At 42.6% G+C, this 26,620-nt stretch overlaps 1 protein-coding gene across 3 annotated transcripts in view; it reads right to left on the bottom strand.

Moving 5' to 3' along the window:
- Positions 1–21,078, bottom strand: part of OPCML (opioid binding protein/cell adhesion molecule like) — a 1,259,174-nt gene extending 1,238,096 nt beyond the window's left edge. For 2 of the 3 annotated variants that reach the window (XM_033098500.1, XM_033098501.1), the window contains exon 1: positions 20,725–20,912. In XM_033098500.1, the coding sequence (XP_032954391.1) occupies positions 20,725–20,785 (61 nt within the window). In that variant the 5' untranslated portion in view covers positions 20,786–20,912. Of the gene's footprint in view, positions 1–20,724 lie in introns of all 3 variants that reach the window. The other variant, XM_033098499.1, reaches the window with a different exon arrangement.
- Positions 21,079–26,620: the final 5,542 nt, after the last annotated feature.

Consider the following 26,620-nt stretch of genomic DNA (forward strand, 5'->3'; position numbering starts at 1 on the left):
AGCTCCAATACAAAATGTTTTAAAAGGCAACAAACAAACAAACAAACAAAACCCCAAAGTTTCTCATACCTTTGACTTCACTCATAATGTAGACATTTAGAAACTTGTGGGGTTATTAAAAGTTCAGGTTTCACCAGCATCATCAGTCATTTTTCAAACATTTAAATTACACAAACCATATTCACAACATGGTAAAAACATTGCTGTTTGGATTACAAAGTCCTGCCATTTTCTCAAAAGTGCAATTTGGAGAATGTCTTAAATTATCACCCAACCTCTTTCTCACCACTTTACTGCCATCTCTTATTTCCCAGACAATTCCCAGTCATCAGTGCAAGTGGTTAATGCAATTCTTGGTTGGCTTCTCCATGAGATGATCTTCAACCCTGCAAAAGAAACTGACTCAAATGTTCCTTGCTCTGGGAAGCCTCCCTGATGAAACCTAAAGTGCTACTTTCTTCCTTCTGTATGCTTTCATAAGACTGTCTATGCAAATGATTGCAGAGATACCATATTGTGACTTATTTGTGTGTTAACAGGACAAACTCTTCCCTGATTGAAGTACTCAAGGACACTGACCTTGGCTTAGTCATCTCACTATCCTGAGTCACTGGTGCTGGTTAGAGAGAAAGTGCTCAACTGATGTCTCTTGCACAAATGACCTTGTAGAATTAATCATTGTATGTAGAGTTTCACAATGAAGTAGCTTTTGCCTAAACTGAATTTGGCATTTATAATGGTTCATGAAAAGATTCTAATCAGTGAGCTAGATCACAGAAATTAATAGTTCAATGTCTAAAATTATTGTTGTTACAGCAGCAGAGAATTTAGGCCAACAAGGTCAGCTGAATATAGGAAAAAATATGATTCAGAAACTCAAAGTGTCAGTCCGTACAGACCCAGCCCCTTTAGGGCTGTGAAGGATTCTACAGTAATCAGAGAACTGGAGAACACATTCTGCAAGGTGAAGAGATGCCTCAAAAATGGTCAAGACCATAAGAAAGATATCCCAGAACTATGGTAAGAGATCACATCATCTGGCATCTGCAAGACCTCAGAGTTCCAGCATTGTCAGTGTTCGCAATAAGGGTCATAGAGGCTTGCATGCAAATGAGAAGCTAATACAGAAGAGGTCAAATAATTGTCAGATATGCCTTCTACAGTAGTTACTTACAAGGGAAGCATTTCGGCTGCTCCTAGGTTTGGAGCCCTAAGACATTGACCTCTTGAATATGGGCTTGATGATTTGGCCTGCAAGTAATTCCCAAAAGGGAATAAATCAAATATTCTTATGTTGTTCCTGCCAACTCTGTTCCACCTGGCTTGTGTCTGGTCCCTATCTCCTCATCCAGAGCTCTTGACATTCCCTATTACCAAAATTATTGTGGTTAGATACAGGATATTCAGAACGTCATACCAAAGATCCCTCCTTTTCATTAAGAAGAAACCCAAAAACTTTAGTGAAAAGTCTTTTCTAATATTTAGGACAATTGTCACTTCTTTATTGTAGGAGACACAATTCTTTTCAAATTGGCTCCGTTCTTTTAATTGTACTTTTCCAAACTCTGCTGCCATAATTGTAGGTAGGTCTAAACAATTATGTACAACTCACTAATTTTCAGAGATTGTATTTTAGCTTAGTTTTAGATATTTGTCTATAGGAATCTGATCTGGACTGTCACTCTCACTCCTGACTACCCTCAAGCTAATAGACTAAAATCTAAGTCGTCCCTAAAGAAAAGTTGGTAGAACAGTTTAGTTAATAACAATCACATGCTCAATGAAAGAGTCAGTCCAGCTAACTTAATAATGTAGTCATGGCTTAAGACTTTTCATATCTATTTTATTCCAGACATACCGTGCCAGAGAACAACCCTGTGATTATATGATTATAGCTAACAGTATTATTATCAAATACGTTCCTCTTGTTAGTCATTCCCATAAAGTATTCATCAAAGAGCACCCAGCAAAGATGAAGACAGTGACCTGATTTACAGGTTCTAGATGAACCAAATTTTCAGTGAGACAAATAAACTAAGAACTAGAAGCTGCTTACAGATTTGAAACCAGTACAAATCAGAAGTGCAGGCCTATGAAAAATGATGAGAAGGCCATCTTTCATTAGCTGAGAGAAAGACAACTGACATAAGTTGGAGGGGTTGCTAGGATACCATACTGACCACTTAAAACCATAGAATGGTGATTCGCAACCCAGAGCAATTTTGTCCCCCAGGGAACATTTGTCTACGTCCAAAGTCATTTTTGGTTGTCACAACTTGAGTTGTGCTATTGGCATCTGATGGGTAGAGGCCAGGGATACTGCTAAAGATCCTACAATGTACTGGACAATTCAACAACAAAGAAATATCCTGTCTAAACAGTCAATAGTACCAACATTAAGAAAACACATCATAAGGACATTAGGAAAATCGAGTTCAAGAAGATAATACAGAACTATAACAATTAAAAACTGAAGCATCACTGAAGGATAGAACCAACTTTATGAGCTACATCATGAATATGCTCCAGATAACCAGGAAAATGAGAAATAAATGTAAGGTATGGATTAGATTTCCAAATGGACTTAGATCATGCCAAAGAGAAAAGGAACACCATGGTGATCAGTCCAAAAAACCTAGAAGCCCAGTCAAGAAATTTTGTAGGATGTTTTTAAAATGTCTTATTTACTCAAGAGTCAGAGTAGTGTTTCAAATGGCCAGGGCTCCTGGATGCAGCCTAAGAGAGTTTAAAAAAATCAAGTTTCTTCTGGTTTTAAAAATTGAACAGGTCACACAGAGCTGCTAAATGTCCTAGTTCAACTTTGCCGAGTAGGTGCTATAGCATCAAACTAGAAAGGGTTAAAATATTGAGTAAAACATTGGCTTCCATGCCTACTGTCAGCCCAGCAACCCTGGGTTATTATGAGTCCTCTAAGAACCAGACATCAAGACAGCACTAAATACGTAAGACATTTATTAGGGGAAACATTTGTGAGAGAAAATGGGGGAGAAACTGGAAAGTCTGGGAAGCCCAGCAGACTACAGTGTTATTGTGATACCTAGTGAGGGTGAGAGGAAAGCAGGCCGGAAGGTAGGCTGGAAGCAGAGAATGCAGCACAGTTCTAAGGAATGTTTGGCAAGGCCTTTGGGAAGCCACAAGGCAAAGCTGTCCATCACAGGAGACCATGTCTCCCAAGATCAGACCTGACGTAGTACCTTTGCCTCACTAAGTCATTGACTGAGAGCAGACTGTGAGAAATGTGGCCTGAAAGCCAACCCAGCAATAGACTTCAGAAAGCAGAGGCAAGGGTGATTGGTAAATTGCATTTCTTGCAGCCAAAGATCTAAAAGACACATTTTCATGGTTGCCACCAATGCTGGGACAAGATTTTTATTCACTTCAGAATAAAAATTATGCTCAGGAGAGATACCAAGATGGCACAGTAGGTAAACGCTATGCTTACCTTCTCTCATGACCACATCAAAATTACAACTAAACTACAAAACAACCATCATTGAGAATTGCCTAAAATCTTGCTGAATCAAAGTTCTACAACTTAAGATGTGCAAAAGAAGACACCTCAAGACTGGTAGGAGGGGCAGAGACATGGAACTGGCTGGTTCCATACCCGCATGTGACCATTAAAGATCAGGAGGGATATTTCGAATGTGGAGGTTCCCCCTACCCCCCAGAGGAGCGAGAAGTCCCAGTCCCACCCCAGCCCAATGTTCCAGTGCCTGGGAGAGAAGTCCCCATAATTTCTGGTTGTGAAAATCAGCGGAGATTGTTACTGAGACTGAGTGCTGCTGCACTCACAAGTGCCCCTTTTAAAGGGACCATGAGTGGACTTACCCACCAATGGAATCACTCGCTCTGAGCTCCAGTGCTGGGGCAGCAGCTGGAAAGGCAGCAGGGACATATAGTAGGGAATAGTTGTCTACTGTCTTTGCCCCTGCACAACAACCCTTCCACTGTAGTCAAGGCCAGTCCTCACAAGAAGTGAGCCCAAGGGTCAGTCCCTCCCATTGATGTGCAATTATCAACCAAGGCTCAACTCAAGAGGAGGGCACATATAGTTGTCTAGCTTGGGTTGAGGGCTGGAGAGGCGGCTTTCTCCTGGATGGGGGAGCTGGTGGAGGCCATTGTTTCTTTGCTGAGTCCTCTCCCTCCCCTGCATGCAGACACAGGCAGCCACCATATCTGAGTCTACGCCAGTCATTCACCACACCCTGGCAATTTGAGACCCCACCCCACCCAACTTTCGGGCACACCCAAGCTGCTTCCTGTGGCTTTTTTGTACAAACCACCTGCTTTAGCTCAAGCTGCAGACTTTCCTAGGGTCCCTCAAAGGTTCACGGAACCCAGACAAGCAGCATCTGGCTTGAGCTTATCCTGTACCTTTGCCTGAGCAGCCCTAAGCTCAGCACTAGTGGCAGCCAGCCTTGGTTTGTGGCTTGGCCTCTCAAGGCACCTCCAAGCATGGCACAGGTGGCAGTCATCTTCGGATTTCTTTGTAGCTCCTGCTGGGTGGCCCTAGGTGGGGCATGGGCTGTGGCTGAACTTGATCTATTGTGGATCCCCTCCAAGATGGTCCTGGGGCTGGCACCCCCAGTGGTCAGCTTCAAAATGAGCTGGAGCACCACCTAGCCACTTCCAAGTATTACACACCCAAGGGACAAATTGGGCATGCACCAGAGTCCTGCTAAGACAGATCCTGCTGTGTAGGATCAGCCCCTGCACAACAACCCTTCCACTGTAGTCAAGGCCAGTCCTCACAAGAAGTGAGCCCAAGAGTCAGTCCCTCCCATTGATGTGCAATTATCAACCAAGGCTCAACTCAAGAGGAGGGCACATAACCCACACAAGGGACACCCCTGGAGTGCATGGCTCAGGTGAGGAGAAAGACTGCACCACTGAGCCCCACAGCATACCTACTACATAAGGCCACTCTACTAAGACCAGAAGCATAGCAGCCCTACCTAATACATAGAAACAAACACAGGGAGGCAGTCAAAATGGGGATACAAAGAAACATGTCTCAAATAACAGAACAGAATAAAGTTCCAGAAAAAGAACTAAACAAAATGGAGACCAGAAATCTATCAAACACTAGTTATAAGGATGCTCACTGATCCCAGGGAGAACTTTAACAAAGAGATAGGAAATATAAAAATGGAGATAGGAAACATAAAAAAGAACCAGTCAGAAATAAAGAATACAATAATGGAAATGAAAAATACAGTACAGGAATCAATAGATTAGATGAAGCAGAGGATCGAATCAGCGATGTAGAAAATAAGGTAGCATAAAACACCCAACCAGAACAGCAAAAAGAAAAAAGAATCCAAAAAACTGAGGAGAGTGTAAGGGGCCTCTGGGACATCAAACATACCAACATTCGCATTATAGGAATACCACAAGAAGAAGAGAGAGAGCAAGGAATTGAAAACCTATTTGAAGAAATAATGACAGAAAACTTCCCTAACATGGCAAAGGAAATAGATATACAAGCCCAGGAAGTGCGGAGAATCCCAAACAAGATGAACCCAAAGAGGCCAACACCAAGACACACCATAATTAAAATGCCAAAGTTTAAAGACAAAGAGAATCTTAAAAGCAGAAAGAGAAAATCTGTTAGTTACCTAAAAGGGAGCCCCCATAAGAATGTCAGCTGATTTCTCAACAGAAACTTTTCAGGACAGAAGGGATTGGCAGGAAATATTCAAAGTGATGAAAAGCAAGGACGTACAACCAAGATTAATTTACTTAGCAAAGCTATCATTTAGAATTGAAGGACAGATAAAGAGCTTCCCAGACAAGAGAAAGCTAAAGGAGTTCATCATCACCAAACCAGTATTACAAGGAATCTTAGAGGGACTTCTTTAAGATGGGAGGTGGTTAGGGATGAGTGAAAAGGGGAAGGGATTAAGAAGTACAAATTGGTTGTTACACAGTCGTCATGAGGATGTAGGGTATAGCATAAAGAATATAGTAAATGATATTGTAATAACTATGTATAGTGCCAGATAGGTGTTAGATCTATCAGAGTGATAGATAGGAATGTGGTTGGGGACAGTGTGAAAAAGGTGAAGGTATTAAGAAATACAAATTGGTAGCTACAAAACAGCCATGGGGATGTAAAGTATAGAGAATATAATCAATAATACAGTAAGAACAATGTGTTCTAGTATGCCAGGTGATACTAGTTAGAGGGACCACTTCCTAAATTATGTAAATGTCTAATCACTATGCTATACACTTGAAACTAGTATAAAATAATATTGAATGTCAACTCTAATTGAAAATTTAAAAAGGAGTGAGGGAATATCAATAATATTGGGATAGCACGGTAGTGTCAAACAGTTGCTGGATTTATCAAAGTGACCGCTTCTTTAGCATAGGGACTATAATCAATAATGTAGTAATAACACTGTATAGAGCTATATGGATACTGTTGAATAACTATGCTGTACACTTGAAATTAATATAATATTGTATGTTAGCTGTGTTTTAATTAAAAAATCTAAAATAAATAAATATATATATATGTTCACCCATTTAAAAAATAAATAAAACTATGCTTATGAAAATATATTCATTTCCAACTTTTCCTATTTTTATTCTTTTCTGTGTATCTCCATTGGTATGGTCTAATAATATCTCTTGAAAAATTTGAACCCTATCTCACCTGGGATTTTTCTCAGGGGAAAGGATATTTTCCAAGCTAAATTGGGAAAGCTTGGCCCTCAGTGCCCCGATAGTAGGAGGTCTCCAGAGAAGAGCTGGGGCAGAGGATGAGGACTTAGATGATGAAGAAGCAGGAGCACTTGAAATGGATTATTTCTGTCCTTAGCTTTTTCTTCCTTCAAAGACTGTTTTCCATTTCCCTTCAATTGTTTTATAATACACAAAAGAATATTTTTGATGTTGGTCTGTATCCACTGACATGTTACCCATTTTTACCACAAAGATAGTATTGTTGAAACTGCTCCAAGATGGGGTCTGCCATAGCAACTGTATTGTATCAATACCCAGAGAGATTTGTGGCCAAGAACACATCCCGTGCTAAATCCCAGCAAGAGGCAGGCAGAACTGAGCCATTGGAAGCATTTTGCCAAGGGTAATTTGACTTTTCTGTTTTGACTCTAGTTCCAAGGAGAACTAGACTTAGTGTGCTTGTCTTCAAAGTGGTGCTTGTCCCCAGGGATGCTCTGAGTGTAATGATGTGAATGAAAGAAATATTAGAATTCCTATTCTTATTTTTTTATATTATATCCTTTCTGTCATCATATGTGTGCAGCGACATATCATTTCTACATAAATAAATACATTGTGTGTATATGCTTTAAAAGAAAAAAAAAGTTTGGAGACCACTGGTATGGTGTGTCTTGATTTTTTTTTTTTTATGTTTAATAGTGAAAAGTGATGGTATAAAAGAAGCGAAGATAGAACCACTTTGGTTGATAAAGGGCAGCTGGTGTCAGGGAGTAGAAGATAGGCTCCCATCCACTTAACTGCCACAGAACTTACGAGAATCTGGACAACACAAACAGAAAACTATAGGCAGCTGGAGATGAAGTTGCAGGAAGTGATCTGAGAGGCCTCATCTTTGGGGGAAGAAAACAAATTAGAGCTGGGCAAACTTCTGAGCAAAGCTATCGGTATAAGGGTCCAAATAGCAATGGAACAACCAGGAGATAGAACTGAATAGGGGAACATCTCAGGCAAGAGTAAGGTATTTGGGGAGATTCGGGATTGGAGGATTTTCCTAGCCAAACTGAGTAAATGAATAACTATAGTAGATTTTAAAGGGGCACCTGTGGTTGTGTGTGTGTAGGGAGAAACAATCAAGAATGTCTTCCTGGCTGAGCCCATCTACCAACCTGGCAAGGAAGACTAAAGAATTCTTAAATTTCCTTCCATTTCTCAGATCTTGTGATTGGAAGATCACAGGGTCTGGGAAGCAATACTTTTCTCTAGCACTCTACGGTGGAATCCTATTTCTGCTTCAAAGAGACAACATTCAAAGGCAAAAACAATTACTGTTTTCAGGGAATGAGTGGTAGACTCCCACACATTTAACTACAAACGAACCTGCATGGCTCTGCATAAAACTAAAAATAATTAACCAAGAGGAGGGGTGGCTAACTTATTAGCAAAAATGGTTCACCAAGAGGAGCGGTAGGGAGTAAAAATGTGTGGTTATCAAGGGTGGGTGGTAAACAGGGGCAGGTTGGAAGGCAGGCAGTTGTTAATACCAGTCAGGACGCTCTGTGCTTGCTCCTCAGGATTGTTGGGGTTTCTGAGTTGCATGGCCTGCCCTCTGGTGACTTGGGCAGAAATCTGCCCACAGAGGTTTTTGCCCCAGTGACTGATGATCCTTGCAATCCTCTATATAGCACGTCAACACTGGGGAGGTGATCTGCTCTGAGGCTGGAATATCCCCAGAGCTCAGACTTCCTTCTCCCTGGTGCATTATCAGCTCCACTCACTGGATGACTGACTAAGTCTATGTCCCTGTAGGCTCTTTCCTGGTGGCCCAGGGGCTTCCAAAGAAGCACCCACTGTTTCAGTGGAACTTCACCACATCAATAGGATTTCTGATGCATATGAATGAGACCTGCAGCTAGGAGTGGGAGCTGAGCCGTTCAAAACCAAAGCTAGATGGTAGAGCCCTACATCTCTGAGAGTCTGCCCATCTAAAGCTAGTCCCAGTGACCTTTATGGATATTAAAATCTGATGAAAAATGAGTGTTCTAATCCCAAAGGGGAGCGACAGCAGTGTCCCACACCACTCCAGACAAGACAAAGACTCAGCATACGGTTGAGATATAAGCAAATTCTACTCTACTCCAGAGACCCAGCTTATAGTGAAGGCCCACAGGTTTTAACTACTCAGAATACAGCCCAGTGACACATACAGAAAGGCTCTTACCAAGTGCAGTATACTTAGGAGGTTCTTGGTCTCAAGGGAACTTTTAAGAACTATGGGCCAGCTTATTATCTCCATTCAGGCTGGGTCTTTTTCTGAGTCCACTAAAAAGCTGAGAATGTTGGATTAGGGCAGGATACAAAACAGGTGAATGATTCTGCAAATTACCCCCTTTCTACCACCCAAGCATGTCCTGAATCAACGGATCTCATTCTGGATTCAGCCCAACATAGACTGCATAGATTTATAGGGACCTCAGGTACTGTAAAGTTTTCTCTTGGGCCTAGGCAAAGACGAATATAATCTCTAAGGACTCACTAATCAGCCCATATGGGAAGGAATCAGTATATGTTCAGTATATGTTCAAGAGAGCCAACGAGGACCCCTCTTTGCACCAATTTATCTTCTCCACCTATACATTGCTCCCCGAAATTCTGCTTTTAGTAGTGACAGGAAGCTTAGGGGGCAGGCATCATCAGCCTAGGCCTGGCACTCACAGAGATGAAAGCACTTTCACCTCACTTTTGGTTCTATACTGGAGCTCTTCTAGACACCATCTGGGTCTCTTTCATCTCAACCCAAATCAGAGTCCACTTTCTTGTCCAGGCCAGAGTAGCTTAGTTGGGGGAACATGAACCACTTACCAACACTCTCCATGGAACAAAGAGAAGCCAACCTAACATGGTAGTAAGCCTGGGGAAGTAAATGCAAAAGTTCCCTGAAATAGGCCTACTCCAAGACAAAGGTCACAAGGATTTTGTTATATGCTCCATTGCTAATTATAACCATAACCCATGATAGTCAGAGCAACAAGAAAAATAGAGAGTGAGGTGGTTGACACAGGAAAAGAAGAGAGAAATACCCAGACAGAAGTGGTCCACCTACGTGATACAACAAGACTTGAAAACCTGGAGCTGTAGGCCATTTCAGAGGAGCCATATCTACTGTGCCTCTCTTATCACCTTTATGGCTGTCCTGGGAAATAGGTAAAACAGTTCTTTTAAAACTGTTTTACAGAGAGGATTAAGTGTATTTGAGAGGTTGAGTTGCTTGCCCAATGCCATCCAGTTCCTAAATGCAGAGGTAAAGCCAGAGGCCATTTCTTTGGCTTACTAGATTAATGCTTCTCTACTGTCCTGCAATGATGGCAGAAGAGCTAATTGCCTACTTAAAAAATAAATAATTTACATGAGAGAAGGAAAGAAACAGTCATCTAGGCCATAATAAAGAAGTGGTCCAATCTTCATGAACATCGTGGGGGCTAAACGGTGGCAGTTACAATGCAGGGCGCTTAAACTCCCAGGATTTTGCCCCAAACAGAAGGAGGGTAGGGCCCATCAGAAAAAGAGGCAGACTCTTGTTAGTAGTTTCCATCATCCTTCCCGTCTGGGCCTCCCCAAAAAAGCCTCCACCCCAGTGCCAAGTAAGACTGGGCACTCTCTTCTCTTCTCTTTATCCCCATGGAATAAAGCCAGGGGACTCTCAGGAAACTCCAGCGTCTCTTGGAGCCTGTAGGCTGATGGGCTATTTCCATCTGCCACATTCTCTCTTCCAACATTCTCCTCCCTTTGAGGAGTATGGGAAATCCCTTGGCACAGGGCTGTTCAGAAGAACCAGGTTGGCTTATTTAGAGAAGCCAAGAGCTTCCTTAGGTCTGTCTTCTTAGGAACAGAAATGTCCATACGTACTTGGCCCCACCACTGTCATGTGTCAGCAATCCTACTATCTTATACACATCATTGCATTTACACTTGATCATATCTGGCATGTCTAAATCTGAACTCTTCCTTTTCATTCTGAATTCGATTACAGCTGGTTTGATTTTGATTGTGCCTATGACCATGTTGTCAATCGTGAAGGCAGTGAGGTGGTGGTAGGAGTGAGGAAGTAAGAAGAACTCTTTTGGCCCTTTTGCTCACTAATATACAGGATAGTTATGATGTACATAAACGTGCTGTGCACGTTGTAAGTCACCATCTAACCATGAATTGTTAATATAGAGACTATGGCTTTCTCGGTACGGATTTTCTTTTGGCTTAGTGCACAGCCAAGCCCAAACAGATAAGATTAAAATCGATATTTTGATGGTATAGTGATGATAAAGGCAGGTCCCTTTCACAGTGTGTACACCAAACAAGTCAGGTATTTGATATCTGGAATTTGATACCCTGAGCGTATCCTTCTGCATATCAGAAACAGTTGATTTCTAGAAGTCTCCCAGTTCAAATACAAAGGTCAGTCAAAGTATGAGAATGCCTCTGAAAAAGACGGTTCTTCTCTTTTGTTTCTTGACCAGTCACCGTAATCCTTGGGTAAAAGATACCATGAAGTTCCCCTGTTCCCGGATGCTCTTTGTCCATTAAGATAAGAGAACTTCAGGGAACAGAGTAGTGGCCAAGGTTAAAAATCTGTTTTTCAATAGGGTATTAGACCAGGAGGCAAAGTTCAGCTCAGCCCATCACTATCATGCTGAAATGACACCAGGCAGGCTATGAACACACCTTACTGAAAACTCTGTTCAAAAGTTGCCCCTCTGACTATGTGACCCTGGGTAAGATTCTTGGACTCTCTTTGCCTCCATGTCGTCATCTATAGAATGAAAAGAATGAATTAGACGCTCTTCACAGTCTCTTTCAGTTCCAGGGACCTCGATGTTTTTAATTTATACAGGCAGTGGACCTTGAGGGGAGGTCATGCATGCTTTTATGTTATCATGATAATATTAGTCCCATCTTGATACCCACAAATCACTCTAGAACCCAATCCAAACTTCTCTAAAATGCTTGTTTTCTTTCAGGAGGAAACAGTCATGGGTAGCACTCAGCAGATAACACAACTAAAGCTTTTTGTAATGTTTTTTGATGGATTGGGAAGTTGAGTGATGCCATCTTAAGCTTCTATATTAGACCCTGGGAGGATACCAGCTAAGGAGCTGAGATTATTAGACTTCCAGACATGCTGGAATTTCTAGAAACAATCTATTCCCTGTTTCAGAGCAAGTTTACACTTAACCTGAACAAGACGGTTTGCAAGCAGGAGTTTGAGGACAGATACTCTTCTTAATGCTCCTCAACTGGCTGTCAGTGCTAACTGTGGGTTTACTTTCAGAATCAGATTCCTCAGACACATATGGTGCACCTATGACATTCTTATAAAGGCTCTCGAGTCACCCATGCCTCTCTGTTTGAATCACCACCAGTCGTTGCCCATCCAACTGCTGTCATGGCCTCTCAACTGACCTATCACTTCCGGGTTTGCTCACCTGTAATCCACTCTACAAACTGCAACAAGAGCAAGATATAAAAATTAAACTCATGATCCTCATCCCACAACATGAATCACATCATGGTGTTCCATTACTTCTAGAATAAAGACCAAAATGATAACATGAGCTTCAAGGGCTGTTTGCATCTTCTGGCTTCTTCCCAGCCCTCCAGTTTCATCTCATACCACACTCCCTTCCTCCATGCTCCAGCAAAATAGGAGAATGTTCTCTGATCCTTTCTGCTACATTGCCTCTGCATGTCCTATTCACTCTGCCTTCCCCTTGCCTTCCCCCATGGGCTTGGATAAATCCCATCCTTCTGATCTCAGCTCAGTTTTCACTTTCAAGAAAAGGCTTTGCTAGCTGTCCTGGCAAGATCAAGCCTTCCTTATAGGCAATCACAGCAGCAAACACCTCCCATTACATAACGTTATCTTAGTTGTGATTTTACAATCATATTGGTATTTACTTGAGGCACATATGTCTGTCCTACTAGACTGTAAACTTCATGAGAGCAGGGACCATACATGTTTTTGTTTAGGCATTACATTCCTAGTGCCTAGCATAGGGCTTATCACATAGCAATCAGTCAATAATTAACATGTCAAATAAGTGAATGTGGTTGGCATTTAAAGCACTCAGAGATGAATACGGCAAGGTCCGTGCTGTTCAGAACCCCACAGGCATGAAAATGCAACTCTGAAACAGACTAGACTATGAAAAGTGACTAGGTACAAGAAATAAGAAAGTCCCTTTTCTGTTTCTTCTGATTTGCTGAGCCTCTTTTTATGTTTTTAATATGGACATCAATCCGTTTTAGTATCAATTGCTGAAGGATGACTCATTCTTATATTATTAGCATTACCCTATCCCAACATTTTACTTCTGGTGAACAACACAATTCCTCCTTGTATTGGTACAGTTTGTACGTGCTGGCACCATGGGCATGACTCTACATTTCAAATAGTTGGGACCACTTCAACAAACACCCTGATGAAATGTGCTGAGTAATTTTGGTTTGTATTAAGCCAGTAGCCCACATCAGGGCCCACATCTGTGTTTATGGAATGAATCTCACTCACAGGCATGTCTGTCGCAACATGTGATGTGAAATCTGAAAGCAGGCAGCTCCAGCTCTGAGCTGCTGCATGTGTTTGGTCGGTAGCTCGGAGCTAGTGTTTATTGACAAGCATGAACACTGGAATGAGTAATCATTATAAGCATTATTTGCACATTTTCATCTCCCGTTAGCAAAGCACATCCCCAACCCCAAGCCTCTCTGTCCTCACTCTGCAGATGGGGAAGCCGATGAGCAGGCTGAGACGTAGGGTCCCAGATGCCTCTGAGGATTCAGTGGGATGGAACAGAGTGATAGAATCGATAAGCTGATACTTAGTATTTATGTCACCTTAATGGTTATTCATTTGTCCATTTATTCATCTACTCATTCATTCAACAAATACTTTTTGAGTACTTGTTCTATATCTGCCATTGTGCTAGGACCTGAGAATTTTGGAAAACACAATACATGTGTTCCCTACCTTTATGGATTATGGTCTAAGGAGGAAACAGGGACATAAAACAAAGAATTACTTTAAAATATATGGACTCAGTGTTAGAAAGGAAAAACCTGGTATTTTGGACTTGTATAATAAAGAGGGAGGCCTAACCTACTTTAGAATATCATGAATGCTCTCCTGGGAAAGAAAAATTTAAGCTGAACGCTGAAGGATGGAAGAGATGTTTAGCCAGAGACAATATGATAAGAGATTCAGAACTTTCCAAGCTCAGGGAGCCTCACAGAAGAAGCCCTTGAGGAACTGAGAGAGTTCAGAGGGACTAACGCAGGAACCTGGATGGAGAGAGAGGTGAGAAACGAGGTTAAATGTGGACCGTGTTGAGTACTTTGGACTCTGTTCTAAAGGCAAACAGAAGTCTGCAAAGGGTTTTAAACAAATAAAAAAAAATCAGATTAGATCAGATAACATCAGAATTTGGCGACATGTACCCTGTTTATCTTACAATTCCTTGATAAGGAACAAATGAGACCAAAGATAACCTTCCAGGTAAACCATAAAGCAAGAGACCATCGGTGTTCTTAGCATAACCACTAAGTAAACTCCCAAGAGTCACGAAATAGCATTTCCCTACTGAAATTCCCTATTTCTAGGTAATAAGGTTCAAGACTGTCTATTCAGGAAATTTCAGAGACTGTCTCTTGAAATGCCAAATATGCTCCTTTTCTCCATGTAGGATTTTGGTGTGCCATGTGACTTTAGTTATCATTTCCCACAAACATGCCAGCAGCATTCTAATCAACGGCCTGTACTGATTTATCTTGGCCATTCCAGAGGTCTCTCTCTCAGCACAGTATCTCTAGTCATTAATGGGAATGCGCCTGCATCCTCATGATAATGCTTTGCACTCACCCAGCACATTGCCCAGGGGTGTCTCAAAGCATTTTGAAAACATTTAATTAAGTTAGTCTAGTGACTGAAAGGGGGTCCCCAGCCTCTTAGCACCAAGAGGTCTGGGTGGGACGGAGTGATGGGAATCGAGTTCAAAGCCTACCTCCAGCTCCCGGCCAGTAAGAGGATATGCAGGGGGGTAGAGACTGTGTCACAAGGGGAAGCATTCACAATGCATGGTCATGGCTGTGTGTGGAACAGGCAGTATAAGCCTGCTGCCCTAGGAGTCCACAGGGAGAACAGCAAGGCTTGGAAGCTACAGCAGGGAGTTTGGGAAGGGTAGAGATGGAAGTCACAAGAAAGTGGTTTGCTTTCCTTTGGAAGTTGGGGATGTGATTCTGTGGGTAAGTAAATTCTGACGTGGAAGCATGTGTGCTTGTGTCTATTGACATGAGTGGGGGAGGGTAGAGAGAGGGGGGAGTATGTATTCACACACTGACAGGAAGGTAATAGTTAAGCACATTAATCTTCAAGTTTATCTCTGGCTATAGAATTTATTTCTGCTCTATTCTCAGTTACCTTCAATCCTGCCCTGAGCCTTACAAATACCACCTTCTCAGGGCATAGCATTGAATGACATAGAAATCTAGTAAATGGAACTATATCCATGCCCCACTGAGTAACCACCTCCTCACCCTTCAGGGAAAGGCGGAGACAACCAAGGCCTCAAAATCTAGGTCTTAGTCTCCTACCAACAGTGTAAAAAGGTTAGAGGGACAAATGTCTGCAGGGCCTGGAGCTTGGAGTCTTCAGCAAGGTCAGAAGGAGTAGGAGAGTCAAGCAGAGCTTCCCCAAGGTGATGCCAGCCTGTCTCTTTCCTCCGAGTGTTTGCCCAGCCCCTCATGTCTGGAAGGTGCCACACAGCATCCAGAGGTGCTAATATCCACTTCTGCTGACAGCCTGGCTTGTCAGCAGCCACGGGCCATCTGTGGGCTGACACTTGAATTCACTGATAGAAATAGCTAAGCTTTACTTCCTATCTCTCTTTTCTCCCCAGCCTCAGCAGCTGTAGGCAATGACAGCAATCCATGGGCTCCTTTCCAGTCAGCAAGGGACAAGAAAACCATAGCCCATAGGCTGAGGGTGACAGGGCTCTTACAGTACCAACTGTCCAAGGCTGATGCACAAGTCCATATACACAGCACCCCATTAAAAATATTACAAAGCAATGTTTTGAGAGACTGCCATTCTTTTCCACACAGAGAAACCAAGGCCCAGGAAGCTCAAAGTCAGCATGCATATCTCATTGGGGGTCCAAAAAGAGGAAAACACTGAATAATTTCCTATTTTATTGGATTGAAGCAGGAGAGTATCTTACTTAAGATATTTTGTTTAATCAGAACCTATATAAAGTCTTGTTGAGTAAATGAATGGGTATTCAGCTAGTTTTCATCACTGTGACAAAGACATATGAGTTGGGATGGTCCTGCTTTGCCTTCATTCTCCTCCAACGCTAAGGAATGCCCTTTTCCTTCCTATGTGCAACAGCCTTCTCTTTTTCCCCTATTACTAGGAGACCAGGATGAGTTTTTTTATGTTAAAAATTCAGAAATGTTCATCTCGTTATCATCTAACCTATGCTTTTGGCTACTCTGTCCAATTGGAAACAAGAATCATACATCACTGGAACCCATCTTACAGAGCAGTGGACTGAGATGCAGAGACTACCTGGAGCCAACGAAACAAACCGCAAAGAGCTCCTATGTGGAGTCTCAGTTCTCTGTTGTCAGCACTCTCAGAGGCTTGGGTGGAGTCCCACCTCATGCGAGTGCACTCTGCCCCAGGAAGCTCTGACACAGGTTTGAGGTGTTCCCAGTGGTTGATACGAGAGGCCTAGGGCCAGAGCTGCTAAACAACAAACTCAGGCAAGTGCCAGCTGTTTAAGGAGTCTCCTGTAATCTCCCAGGCTACAGGCCATGGCAGAGGGTGCTAAGAACGAGAGAAAGCACAGAAGCAGACAGGACTGAAGCAACGTGAGAACCAAGAACCGCAGTCTGTTTGGGAACTCTGATCTCAGGTTCAGCAATGCTGCCCAGCTCCAGGCTACTGAGTAATCAGTCTTTATGAGGCAGCTGACACCTTTTCTTCTCAGAGCCTGCTATTGTCACTGGACCAATGCAGAGTGCTGAGGGGAAGTGTTCTGACCTTATGACCATGTCTATCATTTTTAGGGATGAGGGCCACAAGATAGCTGGGAGGGGTGGGGAGAAGCATGAAAGGGATGATGAGGTCTTGATCATAACTGAACTCTTAGGCCTTGTTGGTATCTCTTTTACAGGAAGTCTAGGCTAGGGCTAGGATTTTCCCACTGGCAAATGATTCTCCTACTTAATCCCTCATGCAAACCAGGCAATCTTAGCAGGTTCCTCAACACTGTGCTGGTGGTGGGGAAAGGAATTAGTGGAAACTTGGCTTTGGAGCTGTCACCCTAAAGCCAAGCATCCACCCCAAAGAGCCCATGGCCCAGGACACATTCCTGAAAGAAGTTGTGGTCAGGTTTGTGCTGGGGAAGAAAGAATCCTACAGGTCACAGAATTGTCTATGGCTTTCTGCCCATAATAGTGCAGAGCTAGAGTAAGAAATAGGAGATTTAGCTGTGGTTGTGAATTCAGGGTCACAGATCTGTGCACAGGACATAACTTAGTCCAGTCCAGGTAGATGGGGATGCTTCGTGGCTAACTGCCTGGTTAGAGTCATATGACAGAAGAAGACACAGCAGAAGGAGCTGAGGAAAAATGGTAATGACCTAACTAGAGAAAAGACGCTCTCCAGGTTGGAGATCCGTCCTCCAATCAGTGAGCTGGCCCCCAGGCTCTTGTAGGGCTGTGCTGTGCCTCAGGACCTGAGCCTTGGCCACTTAAGATAGTAACACCCCCTCACCTCACCCCATGCCACTACCCTGCCATTTCTCAGAGCTAAAGGAAAAGAGGCAGGCAGAAGAAACTTGCATTCTGTAGGTCATGGACGGCATATGAAAGTGCAGACAAAGTGGGTGTAGAGTGCACCAAAAGGACCCAGGATGCTTGGTAAAAATGTATGTCTGCAATGGGGCTGGAGACTCTGCATTTTAATCTGCCCCCGCTCCCAGGTGATTCTGATGCAAATGTCCAGCAGCCTTCACTTCTTGCTTCTCCAGGTTTGTTTCACCATCTACTCATCTTCCCACAAAGCCCCTGACCCCAGGTCAAAAAGGCCTCTAGCACAGACCCATCTGTCCTCCCACAACAAATGCACCCTCCCTCTTAGTGCTTAGGGTTTCAGGAGCATCTTAAGCCCCAGCATGACAATTAAATTGTCAGCTGGGGCCCTCTCCCCATCTTGGGCGTGGGCTCATTAATTTCCAGTTGTTACTGTCGTTTCCATCCCAAAGATTCTGTCTAGAAAAGCAATTTATGACCATCGGTCTCCCCGTGGAAGGCACCAGGCGACAACAATATTAACCTTAAAATTATTCCGGATGAAAACGTGTTTTACCAAGAAATAGAAAACTGCAGAATAAAATGGCATCGAGGCCTAACCAGGTCAGGGTTTCATTATTATATTAGCTTCTGTCTTTAGATGCAGGAAAAGTAAATAGCTAACAAACTGGTATTAACCATGATGGGAGAAAAACCATCATTTGAAACAAAGGGAAAAAAAAGTCTAAAAACATAATACAGGAAGTAAAATAAGTGAGGAAGGAGAAGTCACAAGTAAGCCCTTGCAGCTAATCAGAACTTATGCATTCAGTCAGTTTCCCTTTCACATAAGAACCCTTCATGAAGTGCCATTTTCCTTCTGTCCAGGTACACCTCTCAAGGCCAACTTTTCTTCCTCCCTGTTCAAGACCTCTGAGGCCAGGGTCCTGACCCAATGAGCTTCAAGAGCAGCTCTCAGAGCAGGAGTAACACTGGGTCATACCAGTGCCCTGCCTTCTCTCTGTCACCCACTATGCTTTCATACGGTGAGAGCTGACTGGCTCAGAGGTTGAGGTCTTTCTCTGCAGCCCAGTTGGCTTTAGGTGTGGATGCTTCTCTCACAGGCAAGGTCAGTGTTCCCCACCAATGACGTGGAGATGTGTTTTCGGGTGCCATGGGAATTCTAGAGGGAGGTAGCAACCTGATTCTTGGTTTCCTTCAGTTTGCACTGCAATGCAGCTTCAGCTGCCTGGGTCTTACTCCCTTCCACTTTTGAAGTGTAATTTTCTGATTCCTGCTCTTGGGTGAACAAACACACAGCCAGCATGCCTTGGGGTGGGGATCCTGATCTCTGCTGCTCTGCTCACCTGGGCCCAGAACAGTGATAGGGGGGAGACTGGGTGCTAGGAAGTCCCAGGAGCTGACACACAGGCTGGAGACTTGCACACGGAGGAAAGTTTGTCTTCTCACACTGTGGACCCAAAGTGCCTACCTGGCTCCCTCTACAGGATGGAGCAGATACTGAGTGTTCCCTGACTGGCCTGCCTTCCCCACTGAGCAGTCAGGCAGAAACCGCCTCCCAAGCTGGAATCTGGAGGAAGAACAACAGCAGCATTCCCACTCTGAACTTCTCAGCCTAAAACAAACAGCTGGGAACATGGTTATGCAGAGCCCATCTCTGCTAGAAAACGTACAAAAAATTAAAAAGCATTACAAAACATTATACAATGGATATCTTCTCTCTCACCCCAGTAAACTTCCATTTGTCTGATTTTACCTTGGTAGCTTAGAAATACTTACGGTTTTCTGTTCTTAAAAACCTAAAACCAAGTGATTTGGAGTATAACAATGTAAAATTCTGGGTTTCACCTGTTATCAGGATACGTAAGGTATAAGAATTTTAGTATTTATGTATGTGTTTATATGTATGACACTTTAGGTTTAAGCTAATGTTAAACCAAATTCATGTATCTCAGTTTGGGGAAAAAAAGAAAAAGAAAAAGGAAATTCGTACTGGGCTGGGCTTTAGTGTGGAAACCCCACAGACCCTTTGCTGCTGCCTGAAACCTTGGCAAGCTTAACACGGTCCCTTCAGCATTGTTTGAAGGATGCCTGCAGGCATTCAGTTGTCGGCTTGAGAACACAAGCGTGCAATTATCAAATCTATTAAATCGTGGTGGGTTTTGCAACACTTCGGCTAAGCTTATTCTGGTAGGATTGCTGCATCTTACCTGTGTCACTGCAGATTTGTTTTCCCGAAACAAGTAACTGCTATGATAGGTAAGATCACATTTAAATCATTAGAGAAGGTAGGGAAGGTGCTGAGGAGAATCAGGTAAATCCAGACTCCCAGACTTCCTTCTGATTGAACATTCCAAATGCTGTCAAGGAAAATTCATGTTTCCTATGTGAGAAGTAGCAACTGAGAGGATTCTGAATTTCAAAGGGGTAATCTGCCCATTTGGTGGAAGGATAAGGAAAGGATGGGAGGTGGAAGAAGGACTGTGTTAAAACAAGAAATTTAGGAGCAAAGGAGAAGGAAGGGGAGAAGAAGGAGCAGGAGTGAGAGTAGGGAAGAGAGGGTTCTGAAGAAACAGAGGGAAGAGGAGAGACAGAGAGAGGAGAGAGAGAGGTAGAGAGAGAGAGAGAGAAAGGAGGGAGAGAGAGAAAGAAAAGAGACAGGAAGAGAGACGGGAAAAAAAACAGAGATTCGGGGAGATGCAGAGATAGAGACTGGAACTGAGAGACATCACGAGAGAAATAAGGATGCCCCATCTATCCTGCCGGTCCCAACGTAAGCCGGGAGAAGGATTTATGACTGGGCGCTGACACCCCTCTTCTCCTATCCCTGGGCCGCAACTAGTTAATGCCAGTCGGTCCCTTTCACAGAAACATCAGAGCCTCACAGCATGGTGCAGATCTCGAACCCAGCTCACCAGATCGCATTGCCGGGAACAGAGAGCAAATCCCGTGCTGCAAGCATCTGCGTGCGTGTGAGTGAGTGAATGAGCGGATGTGTGTGCGCGTGCACACAGCAAGCCTACCTCTTCCCCTCACATGCAGCTCACACTCCCTTTCTCCCCTCTGGGCTCTCCTTCTTCCCCTCTTCTGCTCTATCATCTCAAAATCGCCCGAGGAATAGAGAACCCCCTTCTCCAGTACCTGGGATGAAGAGCAGGGCGGTTGTCGCGGAGAAGACGATCCAGCAAGCAGGATGGTACATGGTGAGGCTGCGGTGTCTCAGCTGCTGGGCTTGCTACCGCTTCTGCTGCTGCTACGGCTGCTGCCTTCCTCTGTGCTGAATTCTGAGCAGGTTTAAATCCAATGTTTGCAAAGGGAGGGAGAGAGCAAAAAAGAGAGAGGGAGCAAGAGAGAGCGCGCGAGAGATGGGAGCAGGCAGGCAACGTCTCTGATTTTTTTTCTTGCACATACACACAACTGGTAAGAATCATCAGCATCAATCTGCAAAGGGCTCAAAGCAGACCTCCTCCAAAGCACGTATTGGCTCCACTCTCCTGAGCGTCACCCGGAGACTTTCTTATTTGGGAGACTCCACTCCAAGGGGAGTTAAAGCTTGTCCCCTCCGCACCCCTTAGCCAGAGAACTGGTGCACTGGTACCTGTGTACCTATACTGGCCTGAGGCTCCTGTGGGCACACGCGAGCGCCTCGCTGGGCAGTGGGGAGGGAGCTGGAACTGTTGGTACAGACCTTACCTAAGCAGGGCTTAGGGCACAAGAAAGCAAATGTGACCAAATTCCATGAAAATTCCTTATCATTATTCCTTCTTCTTGGTCCAAGAGGGGAGGCAGCAGGAGCTCAGCCCACAGAGACACTCAGGCATTGAAATCTCCCTGATCTTGTCATTCAGAGAGCTTGGAGGCAATTCAGTTTTTCCAGAAGGAAGATGGGTGCATTAGGGTTTTCTCACCAAGGATGCAACAGAATTGGCCAGCTCTCCAATTCTGAATTAAAGCCTTCTGAAACTCTACAAAGACAAGATGCTATAGAAGCCCAAACCATTGCTAGGATTACAGCATAGGCAGGGATATAGTCACATTAGATCTCAAGGAGGTGGAAACTTACTGAAGTCCCCGGAAATCTTCAAGATGAGAAGGCCATGGAAGGATACCTACCTGGGGTTTTCTGCCTTCTGTTTTTTCTTTTCCTTATCACAGTCCAGTCTGTTTCTTCCTTTGAAACAGCAGTTTATATGGACAATATTTCTGTGTGTGACATACCTCAGAACTTTCTCCTGCTCCACACCTGCTCTCAAAAGGTCTGCAGCCCTTGTGAAAGTATGCTGGTGAATGGTACACTTTGCTTGGTGAGTAAATGCCACCCCTGAAGTACAAGTTGAACTTTGAGGCTCTGTGATAAGAACAGCACTAGGTGTTACAGAAGGGACTGGGATACTATATTAAAACACTACTTCTGTCCCAGGATAGCCTCCATAGACCTCACAGTGGCTTGCATTCCTTCCCAGCTCAATGTGTGTCCACGGCTTGAGGTCCGTGATATCTGCGTGTGAGATCCTTCTTACCTCCTCCTCTGATGCAATTGCTAGTGTTTTCCCAAGTGCCTGCTATGGGACAGGTATTGACATGTATTATTTTAGCTAGTCCACACCATAGTCCTGCAATGTAGGCGTTATTACCCGCCCCCAGGATTTTAATAGGCTGAAACTGAAGTTCAGAGATGTTTAGCAACTTGATAAAGGCCACACAGCTAATAAGAGTTAGGATTCAAACCCAGGTCTGTCCTACAGCAAAATCCACAGTTTCTATTAAGCATCTGTGCCTATAACCAATTGTCAGCAAGTTATTTCAGTCTAACAGAGCTCCTCCTTTTCTACAAAATGAAACCTGTTTGATTTTAAAAAGTAAACAATTACTCCCCCTCCTTAGAACCAAGTTTGAAAACCTTATGAGTCAAGTAGAAAATATATGATGATAGTATCTCACCTGGCAATTATGAAGTACCTATTTAATATAAAGTCCCTTTTTAAAGGCTGACAATATAAAGAATATACTTTGCTCTTGTCTAAAAAAGACATACAAAAGACACCATCCCAAAATTAATATATTTTTGATTATACATAAAAGATAATAGGACATATACATACTAAGTTATAAAGTCAAATTCTATAGAACCAATAGTTACAAACAAGCAAATTGATCTGTGAATCCATAGAAGTTCATAAGAATTATTACTAGTGGCTGAATCTGCTAGAGAACAGAACTGGCTTAAAGTGAGTAAGAGGGATCAAATTGGCCGCAGAAATTAAATAGATATTCTAAGATGGAGAAACTAGGCAGACACAGACCGAAACCTGTTAGGAAAAAACTGAGAGAGGATTTGGGAGAGTAGATACAAGACAGTATGAAAAAGGACTTGAATTCTAAACCAATGACATTTAGAAATTTCTTATTGCTGCTGGAAAAAGTTAATTCCTTTCTGAGCAGAATGTTTTGCATAAGGGGGCTTAATTTGTAGAAATTAATTTGGGTAAAGTGCGTGTGATGAATTGAGGCAGGTGGACTTGTGAATTGGCCTTGCCCAGATTTCATACATTCTGGAACTAGGTGGTAGCAGTGGAAGAGGAAAAGCAGGGGGCTGGGTATAAAACAGAAGAATTAGTAGAACTTGGTGACTGATGGCATCATACAAACAACAGACATCATTTCTACACCCTCTGTGGAGCAAGAGTTTTTAAAATGTCATCACATTTTATCCCTAACCTTGTCCTCCAACAAAGTGTAATTGTACCTTTTTGAAAGATGAGGAAACTGAGATTCAGAGAGGTTAGGTAATTTATCCAAGGTCACACAGCTTGTTCGTAATATAGCCAAAATTCAAACCCAGGATTTTCTCTTTCCAAACTGAATGCCTCCCTAAAAATAATTGATAATATTTTATCATTTTATTGAACATCTGTGTGCCAGCTTCTCTGATGCTGGCCTTATAAATCCCCTATTTATCTTCTCAACAAGCCAGTGAAGTAGGCATTATTATCTACATAGTATTCAAAGCGTTTAAATAAATTCCCCAGCATTGCAGAGTTGTCCAGGCAAGAAGCCAGGGTTTGAAGCCAGGCCTGCCTTCATCACCAGGGCTTTACCCACAAAGGGGAGAGGAGAAGCATGCGTAGCCTCCTGCACCAATGCATTTTTATGCCCTGCAACAGGCACTCCCTGAGCACCAACTGTGTGGTAAGTGCCATGATGGGCTCTGCAGGCGCAGAGCTGCACGTGTCACAGCCACTAACCCCACTCTTGGGAAAGAGGATATACACTACCTCTGGTGTGCTAATAGGTGGACAGGAATTAAACTTTATCAACCTTTATTGGACCAGACACAAGACGAGGAACTTCACATGTGTTATCTCTTCTTTCTCACTGTACCTTATTGCTATTTTCTCTCCACAGATGAAGAAATTAGACAAGGTTGTGGAAATTCCCAAATTCCTTCTCCAAAGCTAGTAAGAAATCTAGGTCTTTCTTATTCCAAAGTTTATGTTCTTTCTCTGTTACCTGTCAGTTATATTTTCGTTTTAAGAACATCTCACTGATTCAACCAAATTATTTCCTAATAACACACACAGACATACACACACACACCACCACCACCACCACCACACCACTTACCACACACACACCTTGCACCTTTAATTAAATTCACATTTAATAAACATCAGTGTATATCAAGAAATATTTTAATTTTTAAAATTTGTATGCTTAATAAAATTTTTATTAAGGAAACACATAAATATGTATTTTTACTGACAAATTTTTCTAAGTCTATTATATGATTAAAATATATGTGTGCTTTTTTTTAAGTAGAAGAAGACATGTATAAATACATATTTAATCAATAGATGGCACCAACTCTGAAAAGAGATATTACGGTCTGCTGGGTCTATTTAAACACCTTAGAAAAACAAATACAAATAAAAATGCTTCAATGTATATTTACTAGGGGCACTGTTCTCTTCTCTGGGGTAAATAATATGCAATTTTATACCTTCTATGAATCTTTTTTATTCTTCCTCTAAAGCAAACAAAATCATCAAAACTGTATTTAGATAGCAATAAGGTAGGGCAACAAACCAACCGAAACCAGGCAATTGTGAGATGAAGCTGAGTGTGACACTTACTTCTTCCTATGCTTCTTTCCTCTGGACCAGGGATAGTTGTTAGGCAACCCTGTTCAAACGAAGTGACTGGCTTCTTAGAGCTAAATGGGAAATGAGGAATGCTGGGTCAGGGCTGGGTTCTTCACCCACGAGAGATAAACCTGGGTCCCAGGACTGTCTCTTTCCCTATTAGTTGTATGACCTTCGGTAAAGAGTACAAGGACTCCCTGTGATTCACATTTAATTTTTATTTTTTTCTCATACAAAAGACCACATTAATGAAGAAATTGCCTTTTGGGACTTCACAAATTCATTCATCCCTTTCTTCTTTCATTCATGGAATAAATATTCATTATGTGCCTACTATGGACTGGGTAAATACCTACTATGCATGATATACAGGAGAGGGTAATGTAAAGCAAGATAACAAACTGTCCTCAGCCACATAAAATTCACACAGTAGTAAGGGAGACAAATATTACACAGTTAATTATATCATTGACTACCCTTGTGATAAGTGATTGTAGAAAAACTAAAGGTTGATAGGAGAGCACAAAATAAACATAACACACTTAACGGAGGAGGGGAGAAGAAGGGTATGAGGCAACTGCCCTGAGAAATGACCTCTAAGCTGGGATGGGAGTAGGAGCTAGCCAGAAGAGGAGCTGAGATCGTTCCTGGCAGAAACCTCAGCCTGTGCAGAAGCCCCAGGCAGGTACTTGACTTGCCTAGACGCTAAGGCTCTTTAGTGCAATTCACATTCACCAACTTTATGCAGTAATCAGCTGGATAAATGGCGTTAAGATAATGGATCAGTGTACTTGGAGCCTGACTAAGGACAAGGAAGTATGCAATTTCAGATATTGTAACACTGGGTTTTCTTCCTGTAAAGAATAAAAAGGGACAGATGATAAAAGCTCTAAATATTCCAAATGAACTGGAGCCTCCTAAGTATAAGTGATTCCCTGAGAGCAAGTTCGAGATTCTGGAAGACATACATTTTAAACCGCAAAGGTGAATTTAGTTCCAAAGAGCAAGAATTTATTAAGAGACTGGCTTGTGACTGGAAAAGTAAACCCTTCTTCTGAAGACTCAGGGACTCACAATGGCTGTCTTACTGTTGCTCCCAGGCCTTAATCTATTCCTGATACTTCCCCAAATTTTAACGTGTACACAAAATATCTCAGTCATACTCATGATAGTTTTAACAATAAATACCATATTTGAAACATACCATGTGTCAGTTTCCCTGCTAGTTGGCTAGTATGCATGATGTCTGCTTTCACACCAACATCTCCCACAAAGTCAACCTATGACACTTTTTACAGACATGTCACCTAGGACTTCCCCAAGGCCCCACAGAGAACTGACACAGGAGAGATTCGCACTCAGAGCTGTCAGATTCTAAAAACTTAATTCTTTCCACACTTTGATGGAAATAAAACTTAAATGAAGCCATTATAAAGATTTATTATAGGGCTGCCCACATCACACTTTTTTTTTTCATTTAAAAAGCTTTAATCAAAATAAAATGCGACTTGGTTTTTCAAGTCACTAGTACTAAAGGCTTATGAGGAAAACATGCCAAATCCCACTCCTCAGATGTAGACGCTTCCTTCTCTTTTAGCTGTTTCATCCAATATTTGCTCCCTTATTTCTTTTAAAGATGTGCTTATTCTGCTGTTTCTTGATTTAACAATATTTAAAATTATCTATTGACATCCTACTACAGAAGATGAAGATTTAGCCCTGTTCACCACCAAGCCCTACACCTCTCCTCCTTCCATTAACCATATAAATGTCACAGGTTTTAATTACATCAATATTTATTTTGACATTGTTCTGGCTAATTATTGTCTCTCTTTTGCAATATTTTGCTTTTCCTAGAGATAATTTTGTTTTTTTATTATTTAAATTTGGTTTTT

This window comes from Rhinolophus ferrumequinum, chromosome 25, assembly GCF_004115265.2.
Source record: "Rhinolophus ferrumequinum isolate MPI-CBG mRhiFer1 chromosome 25, mRhiFer1_v1.p, whole genome shotgun sequence".
NCBI lineage: Eukaryota > Metazoa > Chordata > Mammalia > Chiroptera > Rhinolophidae > Rhinolophus > Rhinolophus ferrumequinum.